Genomic DNA, 12,632 nt, shown 5'->3' on the forward strand with positions numbered 1-12,632 from the left:
TTTTGATTATATATATTTAAATTTATCATATATTTATTTCTTATCTTACTTTATATATTTAATAATTAATAGTTTGAATCTAATTCTAAAAATATTAATTAAATAATATTACTAATAAATAATTAGATAAAATAAAAAAATTTCTTATTCAATAAAGTCAAATCAACTTAGTTGTGAATGTGTTAATTTATTTGTGTACCATAATTTTAACTAATATATTTTAAATTCAATAATTTTAACTCAATTATTGAAGTAAATTATATATATTTTTTCATATAATATAAAAACTATATAATACACAAATCAAATATTTTTCTCTGTTTGTATGGTCTATATCTATTTCAATACTTGCCCTATTAATAATATTGAGAAAAAAAGTGTAGGCTCCAAATTAGTCAACTACAAACTCTAGAATCTTGTTTGATATTTAGGTTTTTAAAAAAAATATTTAAATATAATATTTTATCTCTTCTCACTTCATTATAATGTATTATTCTTATCCAACAAGATATTAAAATAACATTTATTTAATATATTATCTCATTAGGATGATAATGGTATTAAATTGTAGAAAAATAATTGCTTTAAAAAATTATTACCAAACTTTAAACTTTATAAAAAGTATCATTTAATTACCATACTTTTGAGAATTTATTTTTGTTTTATTTCGATAAAAATACTTAAAATGTATTAATCTATAATAAAAATAATAATTTTTAAAAATTATTAATTTAATATTTTGATAATTAAATTAAGTGATATAATTGTGAAAAAATAACTAGTTAAAAAGTTTATTGATAATAATTAAATGTATTATATATTAAATCTTTTGATTATATATTTGAATTTATATATATTCATTTCATATCTTACTTCATATATTTAATAATTAATTAATTGTTTGAATCTAATTTTAAAAAATAATCAAATAATATTACTAACAAATTAGTAAATAAAATAACAATGTTTTTTATTCAACAAAGTCAAATAACTTAGTTTTGAATGTGTAAAATTTATTTGTGTATCATCATTTTAAGTAATATATTTTAAATTCAATATTTTAACTTAATTATTGAATTAAATTTTATATTTTTTCATATAATATTAAACCTAAGAAAAAAAGTGTAAGGCTTCAAATTAGTCAAAATACAAACTCTAGAATCTATTTGATATTTGAGTTCCTAATTTTTTTATTTAAATATAATATTTTCTCTCTCCTCACTTAAATTGTTATTTTTATTTATTAAATTATTAAAATACAACTCATTCAATATATTATCTCATTTAGATGATAATTTATAGTCATTAAATTGTAGATTTTTTTTTTAAATTAAGTAAGACACAATTTACCTAAATTTAAAGTTTAAAAAAGGTATGATTTATCATAATTGTATAATTGTAATTTTTGTTTGTTTTGATAAAAATATTTAAAAATAATTAATATATAATAAAAAGTAAAATTAATAATTAAAAAAAATAGTAATTTAATATTTTGATAAAAGAATTAAGTAATGTAATTATGATAATTTAATTAGTTAGAAAGTTTATTGATAATAATTAAATTTATTATGTATTGAATATTTTGATTATATATTTGAATTTATCATATATTTATTTTTTTATCTTACTTTATATATTTAATAATTAATTGTTTGAATCTAATTCTAAAAATATTAATCAAATAACATTACTAATAAATAAGTAAATAAATAACAATTTTTCTTATTCAACAAAGTCAAATAAACTTAGTTGTGAAATAATTTTAACTAATATATTTTAAATCAAATAATTTTAACATAATTATTGAAATAAATTTTATATTTTTTCATATAATATAAAAACTATATATTGCACAAATCAAATATTTTTCTATATCTATTTGTATGGTCTATATCTATTTCAATATTTGCCCATATTAATAATAGTGACAAAAGAGTGTAGGGTCTAAATTAGTCAACTACAAACTCTAGAATATTTATTTATATATATTTTTTAATATGGCCAAATTTAAAAATATCTAAAGTTTAGTTAACAAATATATTAGGTAATTAAAAAATATTTGTGAATAAAAGATATTTATTTTATAAAAAAAAAAAATCTGCCCAAATCCAAGTTAGGCATTTCGAACCAGATTTATAATCTCTTTAATCTAATCATTAAATTCTACAAAATTAAATTAAAAATATAAATAAAAAATGAAATAAGTTCTAAGAAATTTGAAATTTATTTAAGACTTTTTATTATGATTTTTTTAAAATAATTGAATAAAGAAATAAAGTCGTTATTTTTTATATTTTGAGAATGTGATTTAAAAAATAAAATCTTATAATTTAAAATATATTTTAATATTTTAATTAATGAACTAATTAATATTTTGAATAAAAAAATAATATTAAATTAAATTAAATTATTTAAATAATTCTAATCAAACAAATCCCTTTCTTAATATTTAAAAATGAGAAAGTAACCCGACAAAGACACAGACTAACGTTCTCATTTGGTTGCCGTTTGTTTTTTTCTCACAGCATCTTGTTAACGTCAACTTTTTCATTTATTTTATTTAAATTCAAATTGAAGCAAATCCGTACTTGAACCCACATAATCTCTTTCTCTCTCTCTCTCTTTAAATCACTTTCATCACCATTTTCTCTGGTTCACATTTCTCCATCCAAAGATTCCACTTTTTCTTCATAAATCACAACCACATTCAAAGATCATTGTCTAAACTTCTAAAAAAACCAGAATAATGGGAAGTTATCCTATGATCGATGAACATGAAACCCAACTAACCGTTCGTAAAACCTCCCTCTTCTTCTCCGGCGACGGTTTCACCGTCTACGATTCCAACGGTCAATTAATCTTCAGAGTCGATTCATACGGTCCCGATTCTCACTCCAATGATGAACTCATCCTCATGGACGCATCCGGCCGCTGTCTCATAACCGTTCATCGAAAGGTAATATTAATAATTTGATTCAATTTCCCATTCTTGATTAATAATTTACTCTGTTCTGAATTAACAGAGGCCGAGTTTGCATAATCGATGGGAGGGATATAAAGGAGAAGGAACAAACGGTAAGAAACCCATATTTAGTGTTAAGAGATCTTCGATTATAGGTCGGTCGGGGGTTACTGTTGAAGTTTACGGCGACGGTGAGAATTCATCGGCGGTTGAGGAGTATCATATTGAGGGGTCGTTTAAACAGAGGTTTTGTACTTTTTTGGATTCGGGGAAGGAGATTGTGGCTGAGATTAAGAGGAAAGTGGATGTATCGACAAATATGATGCTTGGGAAAGATGTTTTTTCTTTGTGTTTGAAAGGTGGGTTTGATGGGGCACTTGCTATGGGACTGGTTTTAATTCTTGATCAGATCTATGGCGGTGATGATGATGAAGATGAAGATGATGAAGATGGGAGTGGTAGTTCTAGGGTGGAGCCTGTCTATGAGGAAGATCATTGATTATAATTATTGGGTTTTTGTTTTTTTTGAAATATTATTTTGATTGTTGTGAACTTTTTGGGTGACCAGTGAAGTGAAATCTATGGTTTGTTGTAGAATAATAATGTGGGATTCTCGTGGGTTAGCATTAATGAATTTCAAAATTAAAGTGAATTGAGAGATTATTATAATAATAATAAAGTGATTTGTTGTATTATGATTTTTTTTTCAGATTCGAACCTATCTATCTATTAAGGCTTATTGATTGACACATTTACAAAGATAAAATATTTTTACTAAAATCCATATTGATTATACACCTCCACAAACATCCATACTTGTTTTTTTTAATATTTGTATTTGGTTTGTTTTCTTTAATTATTTCTCCTTCTTAAAATTTTAAATTGTTATCCGAATTTATTAGAATATCCTTTCTTAGAAATGCTTACATATAATAAGATCAATCTATTATTGATATTTTTGATGAAGGACATATCAATGTTAGAGTTTAGGTGGATTTCTGCTCATCTCGAATAAAACAATATTTATATATATAATTTTTGTACAGGAGAAGGTGACATGATTCATATTTTTTTAATTTAATTCGACTGTCACTTTTTTAATTTAAAAAAAAATATATGATAAAATTCACGCTCTACTACTTATTTTATACATAATTAATTTCTTAAGTATACCTAAATTTGTCACACATGGTTTGATGTGAGTTATTTTATGGGTTTGTTTGAAAAATAAGTCAATATAATATTACATAAATAATTAAAATTTAAACCTAACTACATAAACATTAAAAAAGTATGAGAGTGTGGACAATATCACTAATCATCATTATCAATTTAATAAAATGAGGGATTTGATTAATTAAAGTATTAAAATATCATTATTTTATTTTTCTTAAATTTAAATCTTAAATATGTTTTTTTAATATTTAAATGAACTAAAAATCAAATAATTAATATTTTGTTTTTTTTTTTATCAAAAATTAATTTTCACAAAATTTCATATAACTTTAGAAAAATAACTATGATCAATCAAGTTCTAAATCTGGTCATCTCTCCACCCATTTTCAAATTATTTGATTAAAAATATTAAGTAATATTAAAAAATATTTTGATACTTTTTAGTGTGATTTAGGAAAAGAATGAATAAAAATATTTTGATAAAATATTAACCAGGCTTGACAATCTTATAGCCAGGCCTATGATGAACATTATGAATAAAATGTACCTTACATAAAATAATATAGAAACACACGTTTATAACTTATCAAGCTACAATCAAAATACAATATACAAAGACACTAACTTTAGCGGAGAAAATCCCTCAACAAAATTAAAATTTTTGAAAACCTTAGATAGCTCAAACTATCGACTATATCACTTATAATATGTTACAAAATATTCTTATAAATTAAGACTTATAATTTAAAAGGATACATGAACCAGAACAACATCATTATTAAAACATTACAGATAATATATACATATAGAATGTATCTTCACCCATAATAAAAAAATATATATAAACTTAAGTATTTAAGTAATGGACAAAAAATATAAAAAATAGTTTCATTCTTTTTATAATTTTATGTTTTATTTATTGTTTTTATTATATAATATAATATAATATAATATATTATTAATTCAAGTCTAATAGACCAAACACCTAACACACTAACCTACAAATATCAGAAAATAGTTAGGATTAATTTTTTTTTGGGTGTTAAGGGTGGACATTAAAAAATTAGAGGTCACATTCACCTTCATTTTTTATCTTCATTTTTTATCATATATTTTTTATTTTATAGTAGTTTTATTATTATACTTTTCTTTATTTAATATTTCAATGGTACTTAAAAAAACGAAAAAGGATTCCTATCAAAACCGCGTGTGGTTGAAGTTTTGTAGGGAAAAGAAGTCTTCATGTCGTGATTAAAGACTTTTCATAGCCCCACATTATTGGATTCGCTTTTATATAATTGAAATCCAGTTCAACAATAATAACTTTTAACCCATAATTATGTACTTTTCATCAATAATTGATTCAAGATATTAAAGAGTAATGTATTTTTTATACTCTTTAAATATATTTTTATGTTTAGTTATTTAGTCATAATTCTCAACTATAAGGTATTTTTGTATAAGAATTAAATTAGTAATTTTTGTTCTCTTGTACTTGACTATATATTTGAATTGCCATATTGTAATTTAAGAATATTTTTAATATAGATAGGTTCCATTAGAAAATTTTCTTTAGTAATATTTAATTATGTTAAATAAATTTAAAGATTGGGTTATTAGACAAAATATCATTTTTAATTAGGTTTCCAATTAGCGTAAGTTTAGACCATTTCTTTTTATAAGTTTGATTATTTATTTCTCAATTTTTAGGTGACATTGTTTTAGGGCTATTTAAGAAAAGTTAGTTTTTCAATTGTTTACAATTTGGCAGAGCATTAACATCTATAGATCGGGATTCTCGTGAGAAAAATAAGCTAAAATCGAAAGCAACGGGAGACAATAAACCCGAGGGTAAGGTTCCAGTCTTCGACAGACATCATTATGACCATTGGAGCAAAATGATGGAGAACTTGATGCACTCAAAAATTTGTCGAACTTAATGACTGAAAGAACAAGTTGAAGGAAGGGTTGCTAACATACAACAACAAGAAGATTGCAAGGTAAATAATATTATTTTTTTAGCTCTTAATAAAGAAATGTTTGGACAAATATTAGACAGGAAAATATATAAAATTCTCATAAATATAAGTATGGGAACGAGAGAGTGAAAAAAAACCTCTTTAACACATTTCATAGCTAGAGAATTTGAAATATTAAAAATGAAGGATGGAGAATCTTTTAAATAATTCAAAATTGAGGATGAGAGATTATTCTGGATTGGTTCATTCTCGATTTATTTTTTGAGAACTCTAATGGATAAATTCACTTACATTGTGGTTGCTATTGAAGAAGCTAAAGATACTGTAGAGATAACAGTGATGAACTTCAAAGCTCTATACAAGTGCACGAACAAAAATTTCAAAGCATAGTTAAGGAAGAAGAAACAGAGGAAGAGGCTCGTATCGAGGAGATGAAGGGCCCGAGTGAGACATTTATGATAAATGTTTAATTGAGTGTAATCATTATCACAAGTTGTGACATTTTCATTCAAAATATCTCAACTGAAATAATAAAGCTAATTTTATTAAAAAGAAAGGAATGAAGTTCTTTTGATGATTTTGATTGATCCACTAGAGTTTCAAAGAAATAATGTATGTTATATTGATTCATGGTACTCTAATCATATGTGTGGAGATGCGTCATGATTCTACAAGTTAAATCAAAACATTCAACAAACAATTTGACTTGAAATCAATGTTGTTTTGACTGTTAAAGAGAAATGAGATTTGAGAATGATGATAGAAGGTGTGAGGCATTATATCTCAAATGTGTATGACTAAGAAGATTACTTGTTAATAACCAAATAAATGAAGAAAAATATATTGTTTTGTTTCAACTCAACCCAAATTCAATATACTAGGGTAGAATAGGTAACATCAACAAGTAAATGTCTTTAAATTTCCATTGAAGATTATTCATATTTGCGGCATTGCTGGTTTAACAATCTGAATTATAAAAAATCTTCAAAAGATACACAAGAAAGATGGTAAATAATTTTTCTGAAATTCATGAACATAGAAAAAGATGCAATCACTGTCTTGTGGGAAAACAGTATATAGAGAAGATTTTGAAGAAAGCAAGCTAGAGAAGTAATAGAAGACTTCAAGTAAGATACAAATGTGGCTTTTGTTATTAAGTTTGTTTGTTTTTATTTAGAATATGAACATGTACAAGACAACCTCAAATTCTGAAAATAGTCTACTAATGGTAAAAACTTATCCCATGTCTCTTTTGGTGTTTTTTTTTCAAGAGACGCAACTTCTCATATTTATATGGACACACCATTCGACGACTTCTGGCCAGAATTTTCATTGGCATTTGTTTGGCCACTATTGTTTGTCATAGTATTGTTTGTTCTCTGAGTACCCCATTCTGTTGTGGGTTATATGTAACATTTAGTTGTCTTTTAATGCCTCTTTTTATGCAGATTTTTTCGAACTCTTTGAAGATAAATTCTCCTCCTTTATCACTCCTTAGGCATACCAACAATTCTTCACTTTTTTGTTCAATGAAAGATAATAAACTTTTGAATTTCTCAAAAACTTTTTTATTTTTCAGTTAAATAAAAATCCCAATTTTTTTTTACTAAAGTAATCTATAAAAGATAAAACATACTCTATCCGCTTGATGATGTAGTTGATATAGGTCCACAAAGACTAGTTGAAGCCTTATATTACTCTTAACAATCTTCTCTCGATGTTGTTTTCCCACAAGGCAGTGATCACATCTTTTTCCATGTTCTCGAATTTATGGAAGACCATTCACCATATCTCTTGAATACATCCTTTGAAGATTTTTATTATTCAGATGGCCAAACCGGTTATGTCACAAATATGAATCATCTTCAATATAGATGTGAAGACATCTCTTGTTGGTGTTACCTTTTTTATTCTAATTTGTTGAATTTGGGTTTAGGTGAAATAAAACAGTCTATTTTTCTTCATTTACGTGGTTATTACCCAGACATCTTCTGAGTCATTAATTTGTTCAAGAATGGAAGCGTTTTTATCAAAGTATACCCAGGAAAAAATGTTTGGTATGACTGGCTGCATGTTTCTAATCATATTATCCATAGTACTATAGTTGATAAAGATGAAAAAACAATCAAGGTTGATAGCACATTGTCTAAACAAATGATGGGTTGTCTAAGGTATTTGATTGTTAATCAACTGTACATTATATTTCAAGTTGGCATCGCAAACCTATAAATGAAACTTCCTCCTGATTTGCAATTGAAATTTGTGAAAGAGGATACTTCTTTATTTGAAGGGACTATGTCATTTGGAATACATTATGAGTTTAAATAGAGTCAGCCATGTAGACATCCATTTTTACACCTTAAATATTTTAAAAAAATGCGGTCTAATATAATAATCATGCTTGTTTATTGAACCGGGAGAACAAAAATAAAAATATTTTTTAAAAACTATTTCAGAAAAGCCTAAAAACGATGATTCAAATGACGAATTTCAAAAATCCTCAAGTCTCGAATCCCCGAGTACCTTTAAAATAACCGACACGAAAAATCGTGAATTTTGAATATAATATTGTTGTTTGTAAATATGTGCAGAAGATGCTCAAAAGAGGAGAAACCGACAGAACGGGTCAAACTGACAAGTCAACTCGCAAACCGGCGAGTCAACCCGGGTCAAATACAAGTCAACCAGCTGGAAGAAATGTTTGACCGCCATTTTTTCACAAATGAGTTGGATTATTTGAAAAGGGTTATTTGAAAAAAAGAAGAATTTGCAACTTTGGAGTCCCTTCAAGCTACAAATGAATTCAAAACTTCATAGATTCATTCCAGCTTCGATACTTGATGGAATTCGATCCTCTTGGATGTTTTGAAAATAGAAATGAGTCCCCTTTATGACTGTTCATCCCTATTTCCCGATTGTGTCCCCAAGCTAAGTGAAATGTCAACATTAATGAAAAGTGTTGTTATGAAGATCAACTTGGACACCTATCCACTTAAAATTCACAACTTGTGTTGTAGTTGATTATTTTGGGTGATTCAACTTGGGTTGGGAAGATTATCAACATACCTTTCGAATGGAACCAGTTCCGAACCTTGGATCAACGATTAACGCACTCTCCCGATCAACACAAGAGTGTCAACTGGTCTGAATCCCATAAACTAAATTGAGGTATGCTACACTTCTAAAAACTCATATCTTTCAAACACTGTACCATATTGGGTGAATGAACTATCACTGGAAAGACCTTTGAGTTATATTTTCAATGGTACCAATTATACCTCCTGGTTCTCTATACAACTCGCCTCAGGTAGCCCGTAGTGAAACTGGTGCATTAAATGACATGTCCATGTGCAGCCGGTTTTCCTGATCAACATGGACCTTTTTGGCAATTCCTTAAAACACAAAAATTGTGGGTGAGATCCATACCTTTCCAATTCCTACTCACTCATAATGTGAGGAGTCCGGACTCCAAAGTTACTAGCATATGAAGTGGCTAGTTCAGAAATTGCCAAGGAAATGAAAGGTGGATAAAAGAGAAATTTTGGAAAATTGTAACGCACCATTTGGGTTGATCAAAAATGGTTTTCAAGTTTATTGAGTTATGAATCCTTCATAAAAATTTCACGCTCAATGGAGAAATTCATAAATGAATTTGGGATTTAATAAAAAACAAAAGAGTTGCAGGAGGGTTCAACTGAGAAAGAAACAAAGATGGCTGCAGGAGAACTTTAGGATTCATTTGATTATCGTTTGTTGAATCAAATATATATATGATTTCCGAATTCCCTAACTTCCATGGAATTTGCAAAGCCCCCCTCACCTATTTTGCATTTTAATTTAGAATTAAATATTTAATTTGAATATAAAATAGGCCTCAAACTTTTCCTTTATTTTAATTGAGCCCCTGAGCTTTCTTTTCTTTTTATTTTGATTTCAAATTTTAAAAAATAAAATAAACTCTAAGGTTCTGTTTGTTTCTCATATTTAACAAACAATTTTTTAAAATAATGACTCATTTTAAGGAGTCGTATTCAGTATTTTTCTCAACACCACAAATTTCAAAAGGAAAACACTCAGAACTTTGGAATAATTTATTCTCTCTTTTTCTTTTCAAAGGAAACAATTTTCAATCTCTAATTTGAGTCCTCATTTTCTTCAACTATGATCATCTTTCCTAGGGAATCGTGTCCAACACTCTATTGTCGCTCTAATTTTGTTTATTCCATGTGAATAAGATTAACCCCTTTGTAAAATATTTAAGATCTTCTCACACAAACAAAAGAGTTTTGAACTCAGAATAAAAATGTAACAATCTTTTAAACATCATACTTAGAAGTAGAGACTGTCTATAAAGACAAACGTATGTGGCATAGCGTCGTAGGTATTTTCTTAATATGTAACCAAACACCGAACTCTTAAAACGAATACTAATTTTATTTTTTTAGTTTCTTCGGGAAGAAAACTAAAGTGTCGACTCTAAAGTCAATTAAATAGATACATCCGCGAGTGTATTGACTTAAAACCTATACGAGCCAATTCAAAGGGCCTAAGCTAAAATCTATTTTCGGTTCCTCATCTCTTTTCACCTTTTTTACGGGATGTAGAGAAAGGTAAGTCAATGGATTTTTTAATATAGTTTGCCTTAACACACAAAAAACGTTTTCTCTAAAAAATGGTACACGGGTCGAACCTACCATAAAAATCCATTGTCTCATACCGCGAGAGCACGTGAGAAAGGTAAGGTATGGGGTCGATAATTTCCGAATCACACAAACCGCCCTTAAAGATGGGGTAATTTTTCTTTAGGAGGAAAATGGGGAATTAAAAAAAACGCGTATAGGCCCCGAGTTTTGGGCTGCCCCAGCCCCACATAAAAATGTGGATTTTTTTGTTGTTGCTCTAGGTCTAGTTTAAAACTTTGATAAAAAAAGATTGTTTTTATGAGATTTGAACCTATAATCAAATAAAAATCCAAAGTTTTTATCTTGAAACACTAGACTATGTTATACTAATAAATTTTAACTAATTATTCTATTATTTAAATAAATGGGCTGGCTTGGGAGTAGGCTGCCCTAATCTTAGTACTTGTTGGGCTTACCTCAAGGTCAACCTTGAGTTTAAAAAAAATGAGGAACTAGTGGGATTTATATATAGTAACTATGCAAGTGATTCAAATGATAGAAAAAGTACATTAGGATTTGTTTTTATGATTAAGAAAGGAGTAGTGACAATCAAATGGTAGTAACTCTTTCTACTATATAGAGGTTGAATATGTTGCGGCTGTGTTATGGTATTTGGATTAAGTGAATTCTAGAAACTTTTCGATACTTTCAAGAAAATTGATTAACTATATTGTGACAATTCTTCTACTATTAAATTGTATATAAATAAAGTTCTACATGAGAAAAACAAACAAACTTATATTAGAGATTTATGTAATGATTGCTTAATAGAACTTAGTTCATTGTCATTGTTCATGTTATGTTATGACAAAACCATTGAAGATAACAAAACAATTGAAGAATGAAGCATTTGACCGACAAATATATAAACTAAATGAAAATGAATTAGTCCTTTATTTAGTAATATTTAATTTTATTAAATAAATTTAAAGACTTGATCATTTATCAGGATTTTTGTCTTTCCTTCTTTCAGCTTCATCTATTGTATCCTTTACAACAACCATGGTAACCTCTGCTTCAGCTTTATTATTCTGAGTATCATTTTCTTTGAGAATCAACTTCCTTCATCTTCTTCATTCTCTATTTTATTACTACCTTTATTCTATTCTTCAACAGAAATCCCCTTAACATATTTTCTTCAATTTCATTGCTTTCTTCATTTTCAGAGTCCTCATTGGTTTCTACTCCTTTCTCTTCCTCCACATTTTGCTATTTTCTTTTAGACTCCCTTGTTTCTTTTTACTGATTTTTTTGTTTTTTGACCTTTCAGTATCTTTAGTTCTTCTTCCATAAATTGAGCACATTTCGTGATGTCATGTTAGAAAGTATTGTAGAATGCACAAATGTCCGGTCTCCACACATAAGTGATTCCCATGACATTAGATTTTCCTTTCCTGTCGACCACTGTCAAATTAATCGACAATTTTCTACGAGGATTCACCTCTATGCTAATTTTAGAAAAGGATAGATTCTCACATCCTTCTATTATTTGGTCCAAGTATATTGGTTTTCCCAATAATCCTGCAAAATGACTAATGGTTTTCTCAATAATCCTGCAAAATGAGAAGGATGAGGAGGGTGTTAAGGGTGATTATGAGAATGAATGTGTTATTAGATATGTGAAATCGGGACTGTGGAAAAGTATTAACGAGCAAAGTGAGGATAAGGTTGAGGTTCAATTAAGATTATAAAATAAAATGATACATTTTCAAGAGAAAGTGCTCGAGAGGGACACTTTTTTCATTTTATGGCTTAAGTATATTATTTAAACTTAACAATTATTATTTATACAAGTTAAATAAAATGGTGGGTCTAGGGCAGCCCAATATTGTG

At 27.2% G+C, this 12,632-nt stretch overlaps 1 protein-coding gene across 1 annotated transcript; it reads left to right on the forward strand.

The window, feature by feature from the left end:
- Positions 1-2,602: 2,602 nt before the first annotated feature.
- On the forward strand, positions 2,603-3,657 carry LOC124946054 (protein LURP-one-related 5-like). Its single transcript, XM_047486611.1, has 2 exons — positions 2,603-2,956; positions 3,024-3,657. Exons 1-2 carry the CDS (start codon positions 2,747-2,749, stop codon positions 3,459-3,461), a joined length of 648 nt encoding a protein of 215 aa, XP_047342567.1. The 5' UTR covers positions 2,603-2,746; the 3' UTR covers positions 3,462-3,657.
- Positions 3,658-12,632: the final 8,975 nt, after the last annotated feature.

This window comes from Impatiens glandulifera, chromosome 7, assembly GCF_907164915.1.
Source record: "Impatiens glandulifera chromosome 7, dImpGla2.1, whole genome shotgun sequence".
Classification (NCBI taxonomy): Eukaryota; Viridiplantae; Streptophyta; class Magnoliopsida; order Ericales; family Balsaminaceae; genus Impatiens; species Impatiens glandulifera.

What these genes read in the sequence shown, in the direction of transcription:
- LOC124946054 (XM_047486611.1), top strand. Translation starts at nt 2,747, where the DNA reads ATGGGAAGTTATCCTATGATCGATGAACATGAAACCCAACTAACCGTT. An exon ending in TCATAACCGTTCATCGAAAG is followed by an intron (nt 2,957 to 3,023) that starts GTAATATTAATA and finishes CTGAATTAACAG; the next exon opens with AGGCCGAGTTTGCATAATCG.